Source organism: Vulpes lagopus, chromosome 21 (genome assembly GCF_018345385.1).
Source record: "Vulpes lagopus strain Blue_001 chromosome 21, ASM1834538v1, whole genome shotgun sequence".
Lineage (NCBI taxonomy): Eukaryota > Metazoa > Chordata > Mammalia > Carnivora > Canidae > Vulpes > Vulpes lagopus.
In genome coordinates, this window is record NC_054844.1 from 32,997,553 (window position 1) to 33,018,912 (window position 21,360).

General features: G+C 33.7%; 1 protein-coding gene across 3 annotated transcripts in view; it reads left to right on the forward strand.

Annotated features, from left to right (window-relative positions):
* CNTN1 (contactin 1) overlaps positions 1–21,360 on the forward strand; it is a 348,668-nt gene that overhangs the window by 283,350 nt on the left and 43,958 nt on the right. For all 3 annotated transcript variants that reach the window (XM_041736678.1, XM_041736680.1, XM_041736679.1), the window contains 3 exons: positions 6,498–6,568; positions 16,460–16,694; positions 19,251–19,354. In XM_041736678.1, coding sequence (XP_041592612.1) covers positions 6,498–6,568; positions 16,460–16,694; positions 19,251–19,354 — 410 coding nt within the window. The remainder of the gene's footprint in view (positions 1–6,497; positions 6,569–16,459; positions 16,695–19,250; positions 19,355–21,360) is intronic.

The following is a 21,360-nucleotide window of genomic DNA, read 5'->3' on the forward strand; positions in this document are numbered from 1 at the left end:
AACACAGGCATGATCTGATTGGTGGTTTTAACCACATAATTTCATGCTGAGAGATCTTACACTTGATTGATTTAACAGGTATTCATTTTCAAAATAAAATTGCAAAAATAAAATTAAGTGATTAAATTATGCCTAAGTAAGCTTATTTTGGTTAAAATAGTATAACATTCTTATCTCAAATGTAGGCCTTTTTAAAATTTCATTGAGCTTGATTAGCTTTCCATGATCTCTCAACTAACACGATATGAACTAAGACTTAATTTGAACAAATTTTTCTGACAATCAAAATTCTTCATAGAGGGGAGAGGAGACTTTGTCTGGCATTGGTGATAGATGTAGACCTTTCTCTCTCCTCCTCAGGAATTCTGATACGAACAATATCTTAATTATTTAATCTCAGAAAGTGACTGATTTGGTGTACATAGCTTGATTATCTGGAAAGAATTATTTCAAGATTTTTTTTTAATCTCAAAGTAGAAATAAATAAATGTTTTTAGGAATAATAACAAAAGTGTCTAGGAGAAAGATTCAGTATAATTTTTAAATCTGAATCTGTGAATATAATTTATATTTAATATCGTGTTTAGACGATCAAGATCCTTTTGACATACTACCAACAGTTTGTATGAAACTCTGAAGACTTTTCAACCTGAGTATCTTCTTACCCTTAGAAATGCTGGGAAAAACTTGTTTTAGGTATCAAACATAAAATGTTGGCAAGATTGTTTCTTTCAACCAACACATTTTTGGCAACACCTTTTTTAAGTATTGCATTTTACGTTGTATTTGCTCTGATGGTATTTTGTAAATGAATTAATTCTCTAGTGTGCTTAGAAAATAACTTGCAAATCTTTGAAAGCCTTCAGACCCAAAACAAACAGACATACAAAGTGGTAACAGTCTTGGTTCCAATGCCAGGTACAGCCCTATAGTGATATAATGAGATGATTCATTCCTTTCTATTGTGAAAAAAATAAATGCTATAACCTCTAACACTTTCATTAATCTTTCATAAGAAAAACTACAGGGTCTTGTATTAATTAACTTTTATGGCTACCAGCATTTCAGCACTTGCTACATATTACCAGACATGGTGCTAAGCTTTCTATTTACCTTGCTCCACTTAATTCTCACAATAACTTCATAAAATTGGTATTATTATTATTATTATTCCCAGTTTTACAGAGAAGGAAGTTAAGATTACAACCTAGCTAATGTGAAGAGTTGGATTCAAATCCAGGACTTTCTAATTCTAAAAGCTCTGCTCTTAAACCATTTTCTGAAAGGACATTGTATGGTATTGAAGTTCCAGGACACTGATTCTTCGGTAGATTTTTGGTGCCATCATTTAGAACCTTTGATAAGAGGCAGATTATTTACCCTCTCTCAGCCTTGGTTTTCTCATCTCTAGATGGAAATTATTTATTCCATGAGATTATTTTTTATGATTAAAAAACTTGTAAGGAAAGCAGTACTATCTTATGCATATTTGCTGAATAAAATTTATTTATTATGCCATTAATTCTCATTTTAAACTTTAATATGCTTATAATAAAATATTGTCTGCTCTATAATTGTTTATCTCATTTGGCAATACATTTCTATTTTTTAAAAGCATAGAATCATAATTTTACGCAATGTCTAATCATCTGAGAGGAAGAATTTTGTATACTCAATATAGTAAAATTCAACAGAATTTCTCTTTAAATGCTGTTTTTTGTTTTCATCCTGCTTTTTAAAAGCTTAATATGCATGAAATTGGACATTTACATTGTTCACACTTACAAAAAAATAAAAATACTTTTTTAAAACGAGGGGATGTTTGTCTTGTCATGTACCATTATAACAACTCTGTAAAAGATGCCAGCATGTTAGGTGGGATAAAGGCTGGTTCCCATTTGATGGAAAGGTTGCCCCTGTACCTCATTATGCTGATTGAAAGACACAACATTATCTAATGCAGCACATGCCCTTATCTGTCCAATTACTTAATGTTAAGATCACATGGCACAGTTGCATATATTCTTTGGATTCAGACAAGTGCATTATAAAATGGATGGTCCCAAATGAAGAATTAGAAGATGTGTTTGTAATTCATTGTAGCCCATTTAATTTTGACTGTAAGAAAGAGATAACAAAAGCATCCTTCAAAGTAATGCGTCATTATAAGACATACCCTCATAGCTAATGGATCTGCAGGTGCAGTTGGTGAGTTGATATCCCAAAATGGTGCATTTGGGTTTGTTTTGACAGATTTGGCATTTATTTATGCCAGATCAACCTAAGAGGGAAAAGAGAAAAAAAATAATACAAGAATCATCACTTTCATCCCTTGTTGCTTTAGTTTCATGTCTAATGAAGCTATTCTTTTATTTAATTTTATGTTTAATTTTTTAGCTATTTTGAAGTAGCAAAAAAGCATAGATCTTTTAAGCCAGAGGATGCCTGTTTTAAAGCTGTATCTTCTCTACATGTAGGCAGTGTGACCTGGTTAGCTAAGTAACTTCTTTTGGGATTCATTTGCTTTTCCTGTGAAAAGAGGGTAATGCCACTTCTCTGTATACTTATTTCAAAGTGCTGATCTGAGTATCTAGTTAGGTGTGGTGTGTAAAAGTCATTTCTAGATCAGTCTTTCATTAAACTAGGCTTCTTCATTCATTCAGCAAACTGTCACAAATTGGGGATATTTGAACATTGAATTAAAACCTCGTTGTCCATATTTAGTTGTTGCTACATTATAGAAACTGCATCTTCAAGACTGGAATCAGATTCTGTTTACGTTGTTATCTTTAGTGCTACAAAATTATTTGTAGGAGAAAAAGGGAGGAACAGGAAGGGTGAGATTGTGATTCTGACAATCACAGTTGGAAGTTAATAGAGGATGAAAAGAGAAGCAGCGATCAAAGCCACAGTGGTATTTGTGCATTATGATTTAGAAGAACCTATTACCAAATATAATTTGTTTCATATGAAAAACAAAGTTCACATGTACATTAGATACTTTATTTTTTAATACGCCAAGAGAGAGAACTAGGAAGTTTTAATTCTTTTACTTAATTTAAACAAATAGTGCATAATTGATTTGAGTTCTTCATAATAATTTTACTGTGCATTATTATTATTTCACTTTGTAGCATTCTTTTCTGCCCCTCTAGCATTTCCTTGGATGACTTATTTTTAGATTATCTTTCTGTTGAGCAGTTAACAAATTTACTCTATACCATCCATTTAAATTTCCTGTTTAAGATCAAAGCCTAGATTAATAAATGGACCTACAATTTCAGCTTGATAAGACCCTAAGATATTAATATTATTGTGAACTATCTTGGGCTCTATATTGTTTTTACCTACTATGGAAAGAACATTAGTTTAACATGGCAGATGCATTAGGAATATTAGCAATCTGCTCCACCAGCAGAACAGGAGATCATTTAAGTTACAAATACCTATTCTCATTTGAATATCCAAATATTATGCAGTTCCTTTGATTTTGTTAACAGCTAATCAGAAAGAATATATATCTAAAAGCAGAATAAAAGCAGATGTAAGACTTTAATCTGTATTTTAATTCCTTTGGTGTTCTAGATTCTAGAGGATTACATTTATAACCATTTCAATCTCTTCCTATAAATTTTGATTTACATCACAATAAAATTCTGGTGCAAATTAAAGTGGAAAGTTACATTTATGGTAACTTTATTTCTGTAAAAATGGCTACACAAGTTAAGCAATGATTAACAAGAATTGAGTAGTCAACAATTTATTTTGGATCAGGGGCCTCTCTTCATATACTCCATGATTTTGACAGTTTAGGGTTTGTCATAAACCAGTTTTTATGCTGTTAACTAAAACAGCAAAGCTCAAATAGGTACTGATATGCAAATTATCTAAGCTTTCAAATCTGAAAGTAAAATTGGCAACAGTAGTTTCTTTTTATAAACTGAAGAATAATTATGACATTGGCTTGATTTTCTTTTTAAATAATTTTTAGTTCTGTGATTTAAATACAGAAGCACTCTTCTAAATATCATTAATGAATCACTGTCAGACTGAACTCATGGCAGAAGGGCAAATTTAAAAACTTACTATTTTTAACCTTTCACAGTAAAATTATAAATATTGTTTATTCATGATTAATTCAATAATTTTGTGTTTTTCCTAAATATTTTATTAAAATCTTTTTAATGGCATAGTTAGAAGAAAGTTTAGTTTGTTCACTGGTAAGTCATTTCGGACCTGAAAGTTGAATAAGCTGCCTTGTGCTTAGAATAATTTACTTTCCTGAAAGGAATCACGATTTGCCCACTTTTTCCTGTTCTTGCAAGGCTGAATGCAAATATAGAGTACCAAGGTGCTCAGATTCTTGTCAGATTTGTAGGTTGTATTTCAATTCTACCTGTGAAAAAAATGCCCCTTAGCTGCTGAAGCTATAACTGAACATTCAAAGTTAAATGGAGGACATTAAGTCAATAATTAACCCAAGATATAAAACACTCCATTAGGAGGTACAGTTACCTTTTATTTTAACATCATGAGCTCAGTGAACAATATTTGAAGAACAAGTCAATCTTGACTTACTTATTGAAGCATGTTAAAAGAGCTTAAAATCAACATTATGAAATAGAAAAAAATTCCATCTAACATAAACATATTCCATTGTTATCTCTGTTCTAAATAAAGAGGTTAATAATGATTATAATGAAAAAGATTACAGTGAGATGCTTTGTCAAATAATACTTGACCTGATGAAAGCAATATTTGATTCAATAAATTACAGTGTTTATTTTTAAATTATTTGCCTATGACCACCATACTTGTCCTTAAACACACAAAATTTGATTTACTCATTGATTAGTTTGTTACTCATTGATTATAAAACAACATACTGTTTTTTGTTTCTTGAAGCATGTAGAATTTTTACTTCAGAATATGAGTTTAAAGGTTTTCCAAGAGTTATTTTAATATCCAGCCTTCAGTATGTATTTTATCTCAAGTGCTACAATTATCTTTTAACACCTCTGTGCACTCAATTTTTATGTCAAAACTTACATGGTGTCAGTTGAATAATGCAATAAAATCTCTCAAATTCATATTAATTCTTAACCAGAAACAGAAATCATGATATGGTTTAAAGGCATAAAGAAAACCATACATGTTTGTTTCTGTGCAATTAATGTACATAATTCAGCAAAGAATTTACATGGTTAACACAGGAGAAGTTGTGAAGTATTTGTTTTTATTGACAATATTTGTTGGGATCTGTATCTTAGTAAATGGATGCATTGCTTTGAGCACGCCAAGGGAGGTATGACTATTTCCTCTAAGGAAGGATTTGGGAAAATAAAAAATAAAAAAAAGGAAGGATTTGGGGAATCAAGGAATAATTCATCTTTCATATGTTCTTTAAAATATTAACAGATCTGGGAATGATATCTCAGACTGAACCTTAAAAGTTGTGTGTAAAAACACAGGCCATCCATTTGGCTGAGTAGCTGATCTCTAAGTACCTCCAGTGCAGAGCAAACTAGCTTTATCTATCTGTACAACACCAGTTAGATCAAATCCAATAAGACACAACATGCAATAAGATACAATATGCAAATCTGATGAGACAGAGTGACTATTGTGAAGGGCATTCAGGGAGGGAGACGTTCTAACTTGGGGAAAGACAAAGGCCATTGGAGTTGGCAGTTAGAAGCAATGTTGAGATTTTTGAGAAGGAGATTTCAGTAATATAAAGATGTGGAAAACAGATTGTGCCTTGTTAAAAAGTGGTTATAGAGTGAAGTATTAGTATGTCAGTTCTCTGCAGTTCAGTGACAGGAAAGTGTTTGATGGCATGGAGGGTAAGAAGAAGGCAATATTAGAGATAATTTTTAAAGAAAGAGAGACACCAGAGTAGAATCAGTAGAATGACTGAAAACCAAGGGATGATATAAGATAGGAATATATGAGAGTTGGAGTCACTGATGGGGCAATATTCTAGAAGAGAGTTAGAAACTGGAAGTGAGAGTACCAGAAACAATATTAGATTTCTAATATGTCCAGATATTTTGAGAAAACATTATCCAATGTTAATGCACAGGCACTATTTACCAGTTATTTGTAGATTAAAGCATAAAACTAACACCACAACAGTAAATTATTAGAAATTCAAAAGAGCTATGAAATATTTTCCCAATAAAGTGGATCTGATCTTTCAAAATCATATTAAATGAAAGGACACAGGAAAAAAAAAATGCGTGTGGAGTGAGGGCAAATTTGCTTTGCTACCCCTTGCTGAATGAAACCCAAACTTTCCTGTGGCACTGAATCAATTTTTATCTTGTCAGTAAAACAGATTATATACATACTACAGCTACATTGTTATTATAATTGAGTGGATTATGTGTGCAGTTTATCCTTCCTAGTGAAAGAAAAAATTAATGGTTATTCTAGTGCCAGGAAAAATTACATAACCTTATTTTATATTGTTTTGTTTAATTTGTTTGTTCTAGCACCTAATGTGGCTCCCTCAGATGTAGGAGGTGGAGGTGGAAGCAACAGAGAACTGACCATTACATGGGTGGTAAGTATTAATGAGTTGTATATGTTATAGGATGCTTTACTTACTTAATCTCAAATCCATTTTGTTTCCTGAAATAAATTGAAATTAAAGACATAACCTAGAGTGAACTGTTTTTGTTTTTCTGTTTTTTGTGGTTTTTTTTTTTTTTTGGTCTAAATATAATTTTAAAATTTCTAATGGGCAATTAGGGAAATTATCAACAACTAGAATAAACTATGATTTCACCAGGGATTTCAATATAGATTGTCTCTATTAAATGAGTGCAAAGAGAAAATTGAAATTAAATGGAAAACAATTCACTGTTTTCCACATATGGTTGTTATTCACGTTCATTTATTGATTTATTTTAACTTAGATATAAGCTTTCTAGTGAGTATACATTGAACACTTTTATTGGTGGTCAAGATAGAATCAGAGGCCAAGGATACTAGCTGCCTATTTGTTTTCTTTGTATGACCATATCTACCAGTTTTTCTTAATTAATAAGAATTACCTGGAGAAAAATAGGAATTTTGTAGTTTATATGAAAATTATATTTATTGTATTTTTTTCACCAAAAAATATATTATTTTTTGGTGAAAAAATTTTACAATACATTTTAATTTAAATAAAGTATAAATTTTATTTTTTAAAAGAAAATTACAAAGAGATAATCTTCATAAGCATATATGCAAAACTTAACAAAATGTTGGCAAATTAAATCCAGCAAAATGCTAAAAGAATGATACACTGCAATGAAGTAGAGTTGGTTGGATTCACATTCACAAATCAATCAATATTACTCATCCTATTGGCAGAATAAAATAATGAAATCATAGGATCTTCTAAATAGATGCATAAAAAGCACTTGACAAATTAAAGAAACTCATTCATGATTTTAAAAATTCTAAGTAAACTAGAAATAGGGAATTTCCTGTACCTGATAAAGGATACTTATGAAAACTTTACAGTTAATATAATGCTCAGTGGTGAGAGACTGAGTATTTTCCCTCTACATTTGGACACAGACAAAAATATCACCTCTTAATGTTGAAATGGAGGCTCTAGCCAGTAGAATAGGTCAGTGAAATAAGCCCAGAAAATGAAATAAAGAGCAAAATGTGAGATTGTGTGGAAAATTCTAGGGAACCTATAAGTAACTATTAGAACTAATAAGAACATTTTAAAATGTTGCAGGACAGCTGGTCAATATTCTAAAGCCAATCGTTCTTTTGTACTTTATTGGTTTGCTGCTAAGAAAACTTTAAAATTACATTTATAATAAAATTAGAAAAAAACATAGAATAAATTAAATGCAAGACCTCTCCACCAAAAATTATAAAACAGTCCTGAGAGAAACTAAGGAAAATCCAAATAAATGAACATATACCCGATGTTCCTGGATTAGAAGATTCAAATAAATTTGAAAAACAAAAAGAAAATACAAAATTGCAGGATTTACACTACCTGATTTCAAAATTTACTAAAGGTACATCAATTAAGACAATATAATACTGGCAAAAGGATTGATAAATATAAATGGAATAGAAAGTGCAGAAAAAGACTCACAGTCATATAATCACTTAATTTACAACAAATGCACCAAGGCTATACCCTGGGAACTAAGAAAAAATTTTCAATGAAAGGTCTAATGGGCACCTGGGTGGCTCAATTGGTTAAGCATCTACCTTTGGCTCAGGTCATGATCTCAGAGTCCTAGGATTGAGCCCTGCATCAGGCTCCTGCTCATTGGGAAGTGTGCTTCTCCCTCTAACCTTCCTGAATCTCGTGCTTTCTTTCTCTCAAAAAGTAAAATATTTTTTAAAAAGGTACTGGAATAGTTGGATATTCAACTGGGGAATGTTTATCCAAAAGAAACCTGGATCTTCTTCAGCATTGCTGTTGTCCAATACGTTCAATTGATGGATTAGTCCTTTTCTATTTACAGATTGATAATGTAGTGTCAGCTAGTTGAAATACGATTTCTACTATTACGGTTATATTTCTACTGCAGGGGTATTATTTTTCTGTTTGCTTTATAAAAATAATTTTTTAAATTAGGAAGCAACAGATTTTTTATTGATAGCTCAAATGTTGAAGTATATACAAAAATTACTCATGCTCACACAACCCAGAAATCACCCAAATTTACATTTTGAGGTGGCTTTCTAGTGTTTCAAATATGATGTCATAAAAGTTGTATACTGCATTTTTTGGTATATTTTTTAATTGGAGTTCAATTTGCCAATATATAGTATAACACCCAGTGCTCATCTGTCAAGTGCCCACCCCAGTGCTGGTCACCCAGTCACCCCATTCCCCCACCCACCTCCCCTTCCACTATCCCTGGTTCATTTCCCAGAGTTAGGTGTCTCATGTTTTGTCACCTTCTCTGATTTTTCCAACTCCTTTCCCATATAATCCCTCTCACTATTTTTTATATTCCCTGTATGAGTGAAATCGTATAATGTTTGTCCTTCTCCAACTGACTTACTTCACTCAGCATAATACCCTCCAGTTCTATCCATGTTGAAACAAATGGTTGGTATTCCTCGTTTCTAATGGCTGAGGAATATTCCATTGTATACATAGACCACAGTTTCTTTATCTATTTATCTTTTGACGGACACCGAAGCTCCTTCCACAGTTTGGCTGCTGTGGACATTGCTGCTATAAACACTGGGGTGCAGGTGTCTCAGCTTTTCACTGCATCTGTATCTTTGGGGTAAATCCCCAGGAGTGCAATTGCTGGGTCATAGGGTAGCTCTATTTTTAACTCTTTGAGGAACCTCCACACTGTTTTCCAGAGGGGCTATACCAGTTTATGTTCCCACCAACAGTGCAAGAGGGTTCCCCTTTATCCACATCCTCTCCACCATTTGTTGTTTCCCGTCTTGTTCATTTTCACTATTCTCACTGGTGTGAGGTGGTATCTCGTTGTTTTGATTTGTATTTCCCTAATGGCAAGTGATGCAGAGCATTTTCTCATGTGCTTGTTGGCCATGTCTATGTCTTCCTCTGTGAGATTTCTCTTCATGTCTTCTGCCCATTTCATGATTGGATTCTTTGTTTCTTTGCTGTTGAGTTTCATAAGTTCTTTATAGATCTTAGATACTAGCCCTTTATCTGATATGTCATTTGCAAATATCTTCTCCAATTCTGTAGGCTGTCCTTTAGTTTTGTTGGTTTCTTTTGCTGTGCAGAAGCTTTTTATCTTGATGAAGTCCCAATAGTTCATTTTTGCTTTTGTTTCTTTTGCCTTCATGGATGTATCTTGTAAGAAGTTGCTGTGGCCAAGTTCAGAAAGGGTGTTGCCTGTGTTCTCCTCTAGGATTTTGATGGAGTCTTGTCATACATTTAGATCTTTCATCCATTTTTAGTTTATCTTTGTGTATGGTTAGAGATGGTCTACTTTCATTCTTCTGCATATGGCTATCCAATATTCCCAACAACATTTATTGAAGAGACTGTCCTTTTTCCAGTGGATGGTCTTTCCTGCTTTCTCAAAGATGAGTTGAACATAGAGTTGAGGGCCCATTTCTGGGTTCTGTTCCATTGATCTATGTGTTTGTTTTTGTGCCAGTACCACACTGTCTTGATGATCACAGCTTTGTAATACAGCTTGATATCTGGCATCCCCCCGGCTCTGGTTTTCTTCTTCAATATTCCCCTGGGTATTCAGGGTCTTTTCTGATTCCACACAAATCTTAAGATTATTTGTTCTAACTCTATGAAGAAAGTCCATGGTATTTTGATAGGGATTGCATTAAACGTGTAAATTGCCCTGGGTAGCATAGACATTTTCACAATATTAATTCTTCCAATCCATGAGCATGGAATGTATTTACATCTCTTTGTGTCTTCTCAATTTCTTTCAGAAGTGTTCTGCAGTTTTAAGGGTATAGATCCTTTACCTGTTTGGTTAGGTTTGTTCCTAGGTATCTTATGCTTTTGGGTGCAATTGTAAATGGGATTGATTCCTTAATTTCTCTTTCTTCAGTCTCATTGTTAGGGTATAGAAATGCCACTGATTTCTGGGCATTGATTTTGTATCCTGCCACACTGCCAAACTGCTGTATGGGTTCCAGCAATCTTGGGGTGGAGGCTTTTGGGTTTTCTATGTACAGTATCATGTCATCTGTGAAGAGGGAGAGTCTGACTTCCTCTTTGCCAATTTGAATGCCTTTCATTTATTTTTATTGTCTGACTGCTGAAGCGAGGACTTCTAGTACTATGTTGAATAGCAATGGTGAGAGTGGACAACCCTGTCGTGTTCCTAATCTTAGGGGAAAGGCTCCCAGTATTTCCCCATGGGAATGATATTTGCTGTGGGCTTTTCATAGATGGCTTTTAAGATGCTGAGGAATGTTCCCTCTATCCCTACACTCTGAAGAGATTTGATCAGGAATGGATGCTGTATTTTGCTTTCTCTGCATCTATTGAGAGGATCATATGGTTCTTGGTTTTCTCTGGTTGATGTGATCTATCATGTTGATTGTTTTACGAGTGTTGAACCAGCCTTGTGTCCCGGGAATAAATCCTACTTGGTCATGGTGAATAATCTTCTTAATGTACTTTTGGATCCTATTGGCTAGTATCTTGTTGAGAATTTTTGCCTCTGTGTTCATCAGGGAGATTGGTCTATGATTCTCCTTTTTGGTGGGGTCTTTGTATGGTTTTAGAATTAAGGTGATGCTGGCCTCATAAAACGAGTTTGGAAGTATTCCATCCCTTCCTATCCTTTGGAAAACCTTTAGTAGAATAGGTATTGTTTCTTCTTTAAATTTGATAGAATTCCACTGGGAAGCCATCTGGCCCTGGACTTTTGTGTCTTGGGAGGTTTTTGATGACTGCTTCAATTTCCTACCTGGTTATTGGCTTGTTCAGGTTTTCTATTTCTTCCTGTTCCAGTTTTGGTAATTTGTGGATTTCCAGAAATGCATCCATTTCTTCTGGATTGCCTAATTTATTGGCATATAGCTGCTCGTAATACGTTCTTAAAATCATTTGTATTTCCTTGGTATTGGTTGTGATCTCTCCTCTTTCATTCCTGATTTTATTAATTTGAGTCTTTTCTCTTTTCTTTTTAATAAGGCTGGCTAATGGTTTATCTATTTTATTAATTCTTTCAAAGAACCAACTCCTGGTTTTGTTGATCTGTGCTATGGTTCTTCTGGTCTCTATTTCATTGATTTCTGCTGAGATATTCTGCTTGGTGTAGGTTTTATTTGCTGTTCTTTCTCCAGTTCCTTTAGGTGTGAGGTTAGCTTGTATATTTGAGGGTTTTTTTTCCAATTTTTTGAGGGAGGCTTGTATTGCAATGTATTTCCCTTGTAGGACTGCTTTTGCTGTATCCCAAAGATTTTGAATGGCTGTATCTTCATTTTCATTAATTTCCATGAATCTTTTTAATTCTTCTCTAATTTCCTGATTGACCCATTCATCTTTCAGTAGGATGCTCTTTAACCTCCACGTGTTTGAGTTTCTTCCAAATTTCTTCTTGTGATTGAGTACTAGTTTCAAAGCTTTGTGGTCTGAAACTATGGTGGGGACAATTCCAATCTTTTGGTATCAGTTGAGACCTGATTTGTGACCCAGTATCTGTGAAATCCATCTGGTCCAGTGTATCATTTAAAGCCCTTGTTTCTTTGGTGATGTTGTGAGTAGAAGATATGTCATTTGCAGAAAGTGCTGTGTTGAAGTCTCCTACTATTAGTATGTCTTTACTTTGGTTATTAGTTGATTGATATCCTTGGCAGCTCCCACATTAGGGCCATAAATATTCATGATTCTTGGATAGACCCTTTAAGTATGATATAGTGTCCATCTTCATCTCTTACTACAGTCTTTGGAATAAACTTTAATTTATCTGATATGAGGATTGCTACCCCAGTTTTCCTTTGAGGACCATTTGAATGGTAAATGGTTCTCCACCCCTTCATTTTCAGGCTGTAGGTGTCCTTAGGTCTCAAATGAGTCTCTTATAGACAGCAAATAGATGGGTCTTGCTTTTTTATCCAGTCCAAAACCCTGCATCTTTTGATGGGATCATTTAGCCCATTCACTTTCAGAGTAACTATCAAAAGATATGAATTTAGGGTCATCGTAATACCTATTCAACCCCTGTTTTTGTGGCTTATTAATTTGGGCTTCCTCATTCTTTTACAGGATACCCCCTTAATATTTCTTGCAGAGCTGGTTTGGTAGTCACATATTCTTTCAGTTTCTGCCTATCTTGGAAGCTCTTTATCTCTCCTTCTATTCTCTGTGTCAGACAGCCTTGCTGGATAAAGTATTCTGGGCTGCATGCTCTTCTCATTTAGTACCCTATATATATCCTGCTAGCTGTTTCCGGTCTGCCAGGTCTCTGTGGAGAGGTCTGCTATTAATCTAATATTTCTCCTCATATAAGTTAAGAATCTCTAGTCTCTCACTGCCTTAAGGATTTTATCTTTATATTTGGAATTTGCAAGTTTCACTATTAAATGTCAAGGTGTTGAATGGTTTTTATTGATTTTGAGGGGGACCTCTCTATCTCCTGGATATGAATGCTTGTTTCCCTCCCCAAATTAGGGAATTTCTCAGCTATGATTTGTTCAAATATGCTTTCTGGTCCTCTCTCCCTTTTTCAGTGCCCTCTGGAACCCCAATTATACATAGATTCTTCCTTCTGGGGCTGTCATTTATTTCCTTAACCTTTCCTCATGGTCTTTTCTTTTTCTCTTTTTTCCTTAGCTTCCTTCTTTGCCATCAACTTGTCTTCTATGTCACTCACTCTTTCTTCCACCTAATTAGCCCTCGTCATTAGGATCTTCAGTTTGGATTGCACTTCATTTAATTTTTTTTTTTAATTTTGGCCTAATTAGATCTAAATTCTGCAGTCATGAAGTCTCTTGAATCCTTTATGCTTTTTTCCAGAGCCACCAGTAACTTGTGCTTCTGAATTGGATTTCTGACATAGAATTGTTATCTAAATTCTGTAACTCTGTCAGAGCGTACTATTTCTGATTCTTTCTTTTGTGGTGAGTTTTTACTTGTAGTCTTTTTGCTCAGTGAAGAGTGGCTGTATGAGTGGGCTGAGTCAAGAATATCAACCACATCCTAAGTAAATTTCACCCTAAATGATTCTGACAAAGTCAGAGACCTTGCTAGAAGCAAAAAACATTTTCTTTGTGGCATTCTGGCTGTTCTCTCTTTAAATCACAGGTTGAATTTGTAGGTGTTCAGTATGGTTTGAAAGTTATCTAGGTACATTGGGGGGACCAGGTGAGTTGAGGACCCTTACTCTTCTGCCATCTTTGTATACTGCATTTTTAAACTTAATATTATTTTGCATGTAATTTTATTTTTGCAAGACTCCTTGAGGTTTTGTTATTTTTATTTGCATGGAATAAGATGTTAACTTTCATTCCAACATACTTTCATTACATCTGTAATTGAATTTTGAAAGACAAATTTTAGCTGCAAGCTTATCTAACCTGCACTTTGAATAGACATCTACTTCTGAGTATCTGACAAACTCATGATGACTTTTCTTCTATGGAAATTGTGCATTTCACAATCCTTTATCCAAAATGTAACTTTACTTTAAGAAAAAAAAAGAGAAAAAAATCAGTGCTCAATAGCACAAACAAGAATAAATTACTAAAATTATTTTTTTTTTCTCTGACGCAAGTCAGATCCTTTACCTGGCTTGCTATGGCTTCGTGTACAGTTCCTATCCAAAAATAGATAATGAATGCCTAAAAGATTAAGCAAACCATCAACTATTTGACTGCAGATATTTTTGAACCCACTGTGATGTGGCAACCCAATTTTAATTTATAACATTTTCTCTGGACATTCAATACCCAAAGACTTAGCTAAAAAACTTGTATCAGTGCTTGTTTTTGTATTCTTATTATTTATTTATTTTGAGAAAGCATGTGTGTATGTATGCAAGAGGGGAGAAGGGCAAAGGAGCAAAGGGGGAGAGAGACTCATAAGCAGGGCTAAACCTCATGACCTGAGATCATGACCTGAACTGAAGTCAAGAGTTGGGTGCTCAACCAACTGAACCACCCAAGTGCCGCTCATGCCCCTCAGCACATGTTTTTATTTTATTTTTTAAAAGATTTTATTTATTTGAGAGAGAGAGAACATGGGGAGGGACAGAGAGAGGGAGAGAGGGACAAACAGACTCTAGCTGAGTAGAAAGCCTGACATGGACCTTCTTCCCAGGACTCCAGGATCATGACCTGAGCCAAGGGCAGTTACTTAACTGACTGAGCCATCAGTGCCCCTCAGCACCTGTTTTTAAATTGGAATTTGCATTCAGAATTGTGACTTTGATCACTAGTGTAATCTATTATGATAAGTCAATCTCAGAAGTTACCCAAAAGACTTGTTATTGAGGCATCCATAATATTTTAATGTTTTATGACCCAAAGTGCATTTCTATATCAATGTAATACATATAAGGGCAGATATTAGGAAAATTAGAATATTTTACTCTTTTTATATGTGACTTGATTTTTTTCTTAACTTGGTGGGTTATCAGTTTCAGAATAAGATGAGGGGCTTATCGAAAATTCGTAATGAGAAATCCTATTCTAAAAATTATAAATCAAGTCTCCGGGAATATAACTTGAAAATCATTATTTTTTTTCCCTAGTTTTATTAAGGGATTTTTTTAATTTGGAAATTTTTTCCAGTTGCATTGAGATTTGAAATCTCTATAGCTGAGTCTGGTATACTCTAATTTGCAAAAAGGTAGGTAGGTAACTATCAAGAAGGAAAATGTTTACTATAGAAACATTAGGCTATATTTTCTAATAATGAAAAAAATAACAATTTGTGCATCCGTGGGATCATGTTTCAAGATGTACTTTTCTATACCATCATGTTTGATGTAAGTATATTCAAACAACTATGGTATGTTTACTTCAAGGTTTTTTCTCAAGATAACTTTGATTTTTCTGGTGAAAAAAATAAATATACAATTTACATATTTTCTTACTGACTAAATAAGACTAAATGAGTACTTACTGGAACTACTTTTACCATCACTTATAAATATGGATTGTTAAGGCTGACATGAACTTCTTTATTGGGCAGTTGACATGTAAAATAATAAGAGTCAGAAAATAATGCCAAACAGAGCACTTTTTTTACTATTGTGTCAGATAAGGGCCCAAAGCCAGTCTCCTACAGATGAGGGCAGTATCATTTCTTCCTTCACCTTCTCTCTTTTTTCTTCCAACCAGTCTCCATTGTCTGGTTACAAGACAGATATTTTAGTCTTGTATAACTCCCTTAACATTACCTTTCAACTCTAAAGAAAGTAACTAACTCATTCATTAAATATTGCTAGAGGCTTTCTAGGTTCTAGGAGTAAAGGTAAATGAAAGTCCCAGAAACCCTTCCCCTCATAAAACTTATATTTTAGTAGTTGAGAGAAACAATGAAGTGGATAAATAAGTCATAAAGCATGGATCGTGGGACTGTTAAAGAGAAGAAAATAAAGCAGGAATGTGGGATATGAGGTATTATGGAAAGAGTCTTGAAATGGCATATTCTGTGACTGGGAAGACCACAACTGAGTGATTTTTACCTCAAGAAAATGAGGGAAGGGGCCTTCTGTTGTATGGAAGAGCATTGTAGGGTGAAGGAATTGAATGTAAAATGCCCAGAGAGGAAGCCCCCCTTGAGATATTACAGGAAGAGCATCCTTGGTAAGTGAAGTCATTACTTGTTTGAACATGTTTTTGCCCTGGCATTTTCAGGCAGTACTAACTGATGAACATATTTTCTTAAGTACATTTTTACAAAGAACATGCTTCCCTATGTACAGTTACTATTATTTGCATTGACATTCCCCCTTATTAACTAATGTATTGCTTAAACCTATTCAATATTTCAATTTCTGTGTAGCCTTTGTCAAGAGAATACCACTACGGCAACAATTTTGGTTACATAGTGGCATTTAAGCCATTTGATGGGGAAGAATGGAAAAAAGTTACAGTTACTAATCCAGATACCGGCCGCTATGTCCACAAAGACGAGACCATGCGCCCATCTACTGCATTTCAAGTCAAAGTAAAGGCCTTCAACAACAAAGGAGATGGACCGTACAGCCTCACAGCAGTCATTAATTCAGCACAAGATGGTAGGTGAAAGAAAGACCTTACCAATAGGATGAGGGAGGGGAGAAGCTGAAGCCTCTGGCAGGCATTTGTGGGCTGCCTTTATGAACTAAGACCTTTTCATAATACTAAGCATTTAGTAAATGAGTATTATTTGGATCCAAATTAAAATGTCACTCTAACCAAGTAAAGACAAGAATGCCTCCCAAACCTCTTTCATCCTTGAGATCATGTCCATGAAAGTTAGGAAATCTCCACTAAAATAGTTGTAGACTCCTGTTCCTGGCCTCTTGGTTCTAATTTTAAAGTCAGAAATTCTCCATACATGATGGGAACCTCAATATGTGTGTGCATTCACAACATTTACTGCTTATAAATTACTTAACTTACACTTTTTGGGGGGAGCAAAAGTTCCCCCTTTTAACCCTAAAAGTGTGTAATTATAACATTTATGTTAGTTTTTTGTCATTACAATAGAGCACTGAAATTTTATTAAAGGGAATCTAAGCATAATTCTATGAAAATGGAGTCAGAAAGGCAGTAGAATTTTTTTCTTGGAAAAGGAAAGACTTGGAAGACTTGGAAGACTATTTAAGAGGATAAATATATAGATACTAGCCCTCTTTGTTTTTCTAGAAACTCTAACTGATCTGAGCATGGTCCTAAAGGACTCTATAGGTCTATGCTAAATAATTTATAGTTTTAGATTATACATAATGGTATTGATTTCTGGGATTTCCTATTTAAGACACTGTTTTTTTATTATGATTTTCCTATTTAAAGAAACATAAGACCTCTTTATTTTTTTTAAAGATCTACTTATTATATATCCATCTCCTGGGCACTCTGTAAATATTATTGGCTAGAAAAGCAAATAAGGATTTCATTGCCTTCTGACCTAACACATTTATCCTTGGCCAAGTTCTCTTTGCACATGTATAAAAAGCACAAATGGAAGAGTGTGAGGACTTAAATCTGTAGGAGATACTCCTCTGATCTCTTAGAGGAAAAACACTCTATTCACTTACCCAATTTTTACTATTTTTACTACAAAATAAACATTTAGTTACCCCATAGAACTCACATATGCTGTTCAGTCATATAGTTATTAACTTTCATATTTGTTAAAAAGTCATTCCATGATCTTACAACACAAACGTGAAAGGCAACCACATATATATTCATATGTGTGTGTGTTTATATGTAAGGCAACCATATATATACATATATTTTAATATATATGTGTGTAAATACACACACACACTTTTTAAGTTAGTTAACTCAACTAAATACATATAAAGAAGAAAAATAGGAATTATTTAAGTTTATAATCAATTCAAGACTTTTTAGTCCTGAGTAATAAATCTTAACATTCTCTGGGCTTGCTCTGATTCAGCAGAAATATGATAACTTGACTCAGTGTTACCCGTTTGAACAATATGAGTATATCTCACAGGGGAAATGAAAGTAAAAAGCATTTTACAAGTTACCTTCTCACCCAATGTCAATTTTTTATTGGTTTTATTTGATGCTAAAGTAGTCAGGCAAAAGGCCATGCTTGTCATCTCTTTAGTCATGGCCATCTGCATTTAATTATATTTCTTTCCTAAATGTTTCATGAGTCTCATAAAACCTGCATGTGCTGAAACTTGTATAAGTGTTCATCTTTGCTTTTATTGCTAAGAAGTCTATCATAGTGCTACATATTTACCTTGATTTAGAAAAGCAACAGTGTTCATGTCCAGGACATTTTTAACATAAAAGAGGATTATGGCTTGTTAATAAAAGACAATAAAAATTGATCATTCTTTCTTAAAGATTTCCTTAGTTTCTTTGTGTAATTTTCATAAGGGATGTAAATTACTTTTTTTTCACTGAACAGAGGCCTTTTTGATACATACTTGACTTGATGCCCAGTTGGATGATTAGACTTATAAAAGCTTTCCTGAGCCTAAGAAGCAGTGGGTGTCACAACTTGTTTCAAAGGATCTTAAAAAAAAAAAAAATTAAAAAAAATAGCATCTCTACGTATCTTTAGCTCCTGTAAATAAAAAGTCTGAGGAAATTGAAAATTAATTGTAATGAACAATGTTTTATAATAAATACCAAATTTCCTGTTTTTTTATAATGTAGAGTTGATAAACTAAATGTAATAATTTAATCTGCATCCATGGGCTTTCTTAAGCAGATTAATTGGGAGAAATGCAAAAAAAAAAAAAAAAAAACCAAAAAATTAGTACAGTTCTTGCTCAATGATATTAGAAAAATCCACAAAGCTTTCCATATTTTTTAAAAGTGTGTCTGTATATGTGTATTTTATGTATGTAAAAGTCTGTATTAACATTCTTGTAGATGACTATGTGTGTGTATCTATCATTGATGACCATGAAATAAAGTAGTATTAGTAGAGCTAGAGAAAAAGATAGTGAAATTATTGGACTTACCTTATTTTACAAATATAAAAACTACTTGAAAATATTAAAATATAGTTTTAATCCATTTATTCAGCAAATGGTGCTATTTGAATTTTGTTATATAAGGATCTTATATAAGAATATAATGTTCTCATCAAATTTCAGCTCCCAGTGAAGCCCCAACAGAAGTAGGTGTAAAAGTCTTATCATCTTCTGAGATATCTGTTCATTGGGAGCATGTTGTAGAAAAAATAGTGGAAAGCTATCAGGTGAGTTCAATTTTTATAAAACTATAAACATTTATTCATAAATGTATTAGCATCAGTTTTCAAATACGTTCCATCTTTCAATGTTCTGTGGCCATTGATTTATGTGGCAACTAACACTGTAATCTCTATGTTTAATATGTTGGGCATTTGTAAGCTAATTCCTAAAAATAAGGCACAGGTTCCTAACTGACTTATCCAGGAGAGATGTAGAATCCTGTGCATTCATAGTGAGCCAAAATAAAAACTAAGGTGATAACACTCATGGTTAAGCAAAATCTTTTGAGACATTCTCATAAAATTCTGGTATATTTTAAGTTTTTCTGGAAATCATTTTGGTAATTTATAAAAGCATCCTTAAAATGTTTATTCTATTTGTCTCAGTAGTTCTAGTTCTAAAAATCTCTATAAAGGAAATACCCATAACATATGCCAAATATATGTCTCATAATGTGATCTGTGAAGGTAGAAAATTGGTAACTTTGAAAATATCACAAAGAAAACTTCCTTTGATTTGGGTCTTTAAAGACCAGCAGAAATAGCCAGATAGAAAGGGGAGGATTTGTATTAAAGGGAAAAAGACCTGGAAAATTGAAGCTGGAATGGGGTCTCTAATACAAGATTAGCAAAATTTAGCCATGATTGTGCAGGAAAAGTGAAATCATCTCATATTTTTAAGCACAAAGAGTGAAAATATCCTATCTTTGCAGATGATCAAATGGATGCCAAGGTTCAATGACTTGCTTCAGCACAAATTAAGTGTCAAAGCAATATGTAAAACTCAGCTTTTCTGATTCACAGTTCAGGGCTTTATGCCAAACCACAGACTCCTCTCTGTTTTAGACAGTGAATGGACAGTGAATGACCTTCGGAAGCTACAGGCAGTGAGCTGCCCACCCAGTCAGCTAGCCCTCTCAATTCTTGTGTTCTCCCTTCTTCATCTTTCCATGAAATATTAACTCCTTGAGGGTAGGATTTTGTCTGCTTTGCTCTCTCAGTGCCAAGAACAGTGCTGAGCTCAGAGTAAACACTAAACAGACACTCACTGAGCGCTGATAGTGATACTGAAGTATGATCAAATCATGTGTTACAGTCTGGCTTTTTCAAAGCCATGTTTCTAAGGAGTAACCACAAAACCAACCCAAGCTTTAAGTTTTAAATATGTAAAATATCAAAAAAAATATATGTAAAATATCAGGAAGCTCTACATCTCCTCTCTTTTTTTTTTTTTTTTTGTACTGCAGGTTACGATTTTGATGCATCTCAAAGTGTCTTCAGATAAGCTTTGCAAGGGTTGAGCTGAAGTTATTACAAAAAGAGTGAAATGGTAGAAGTAAACTGGGAAGACCCAATATTCATAAATTATTAAATTGACAATTACATTTACCGCTATTATAAAAGGAATGGGAAAAATAGAGAAATTCACTAGCTGTTACAAACCCCTGTAATAAATTTAAGGTTTCACGGGAGAAGATACCAGTATTTGGAACTTGAAAGTCATGTTTTGGACCAGAGCATTTTTTCTTAAAAGATTAGTTACTTACTTTTTAAAAGATTTTATTTATTTGAGAGACAGAGAAAGGGAGAGAGAAAGAGAGAGAGGGAGAGAGAGAGAGAGAGCAGGAGTGGGAGGAGGAGGGACAAGCAGACTCCCCACTGAGCAGGAAGCCTGATGTGGGCTTAATCCCAGGACTCCAGCATCATGAGCCAAAGGCAGACATTTAACCAACTGAACCACCCAGGTGCCTCGAAGAAAGGATTGTTTAATACATAACTCACTCACAAATTAAATTGCTAATTATATTCTGCTTTTTAAAAAACATTGTCTTTGCCTAAGAATTATGTATTGACTATTTTATAATTTCTAACAAGCAGAGAACAAAGAAAATATGAGGCAGGAAGCAATGATAATAATCAGAAAATAAGCTTTCTTCATTGGAAGTAAACATCAATTAAGAATTTTCAATTAAATAGCAAAAAATTTTTAGCAGATCATATTTTCTCAAATG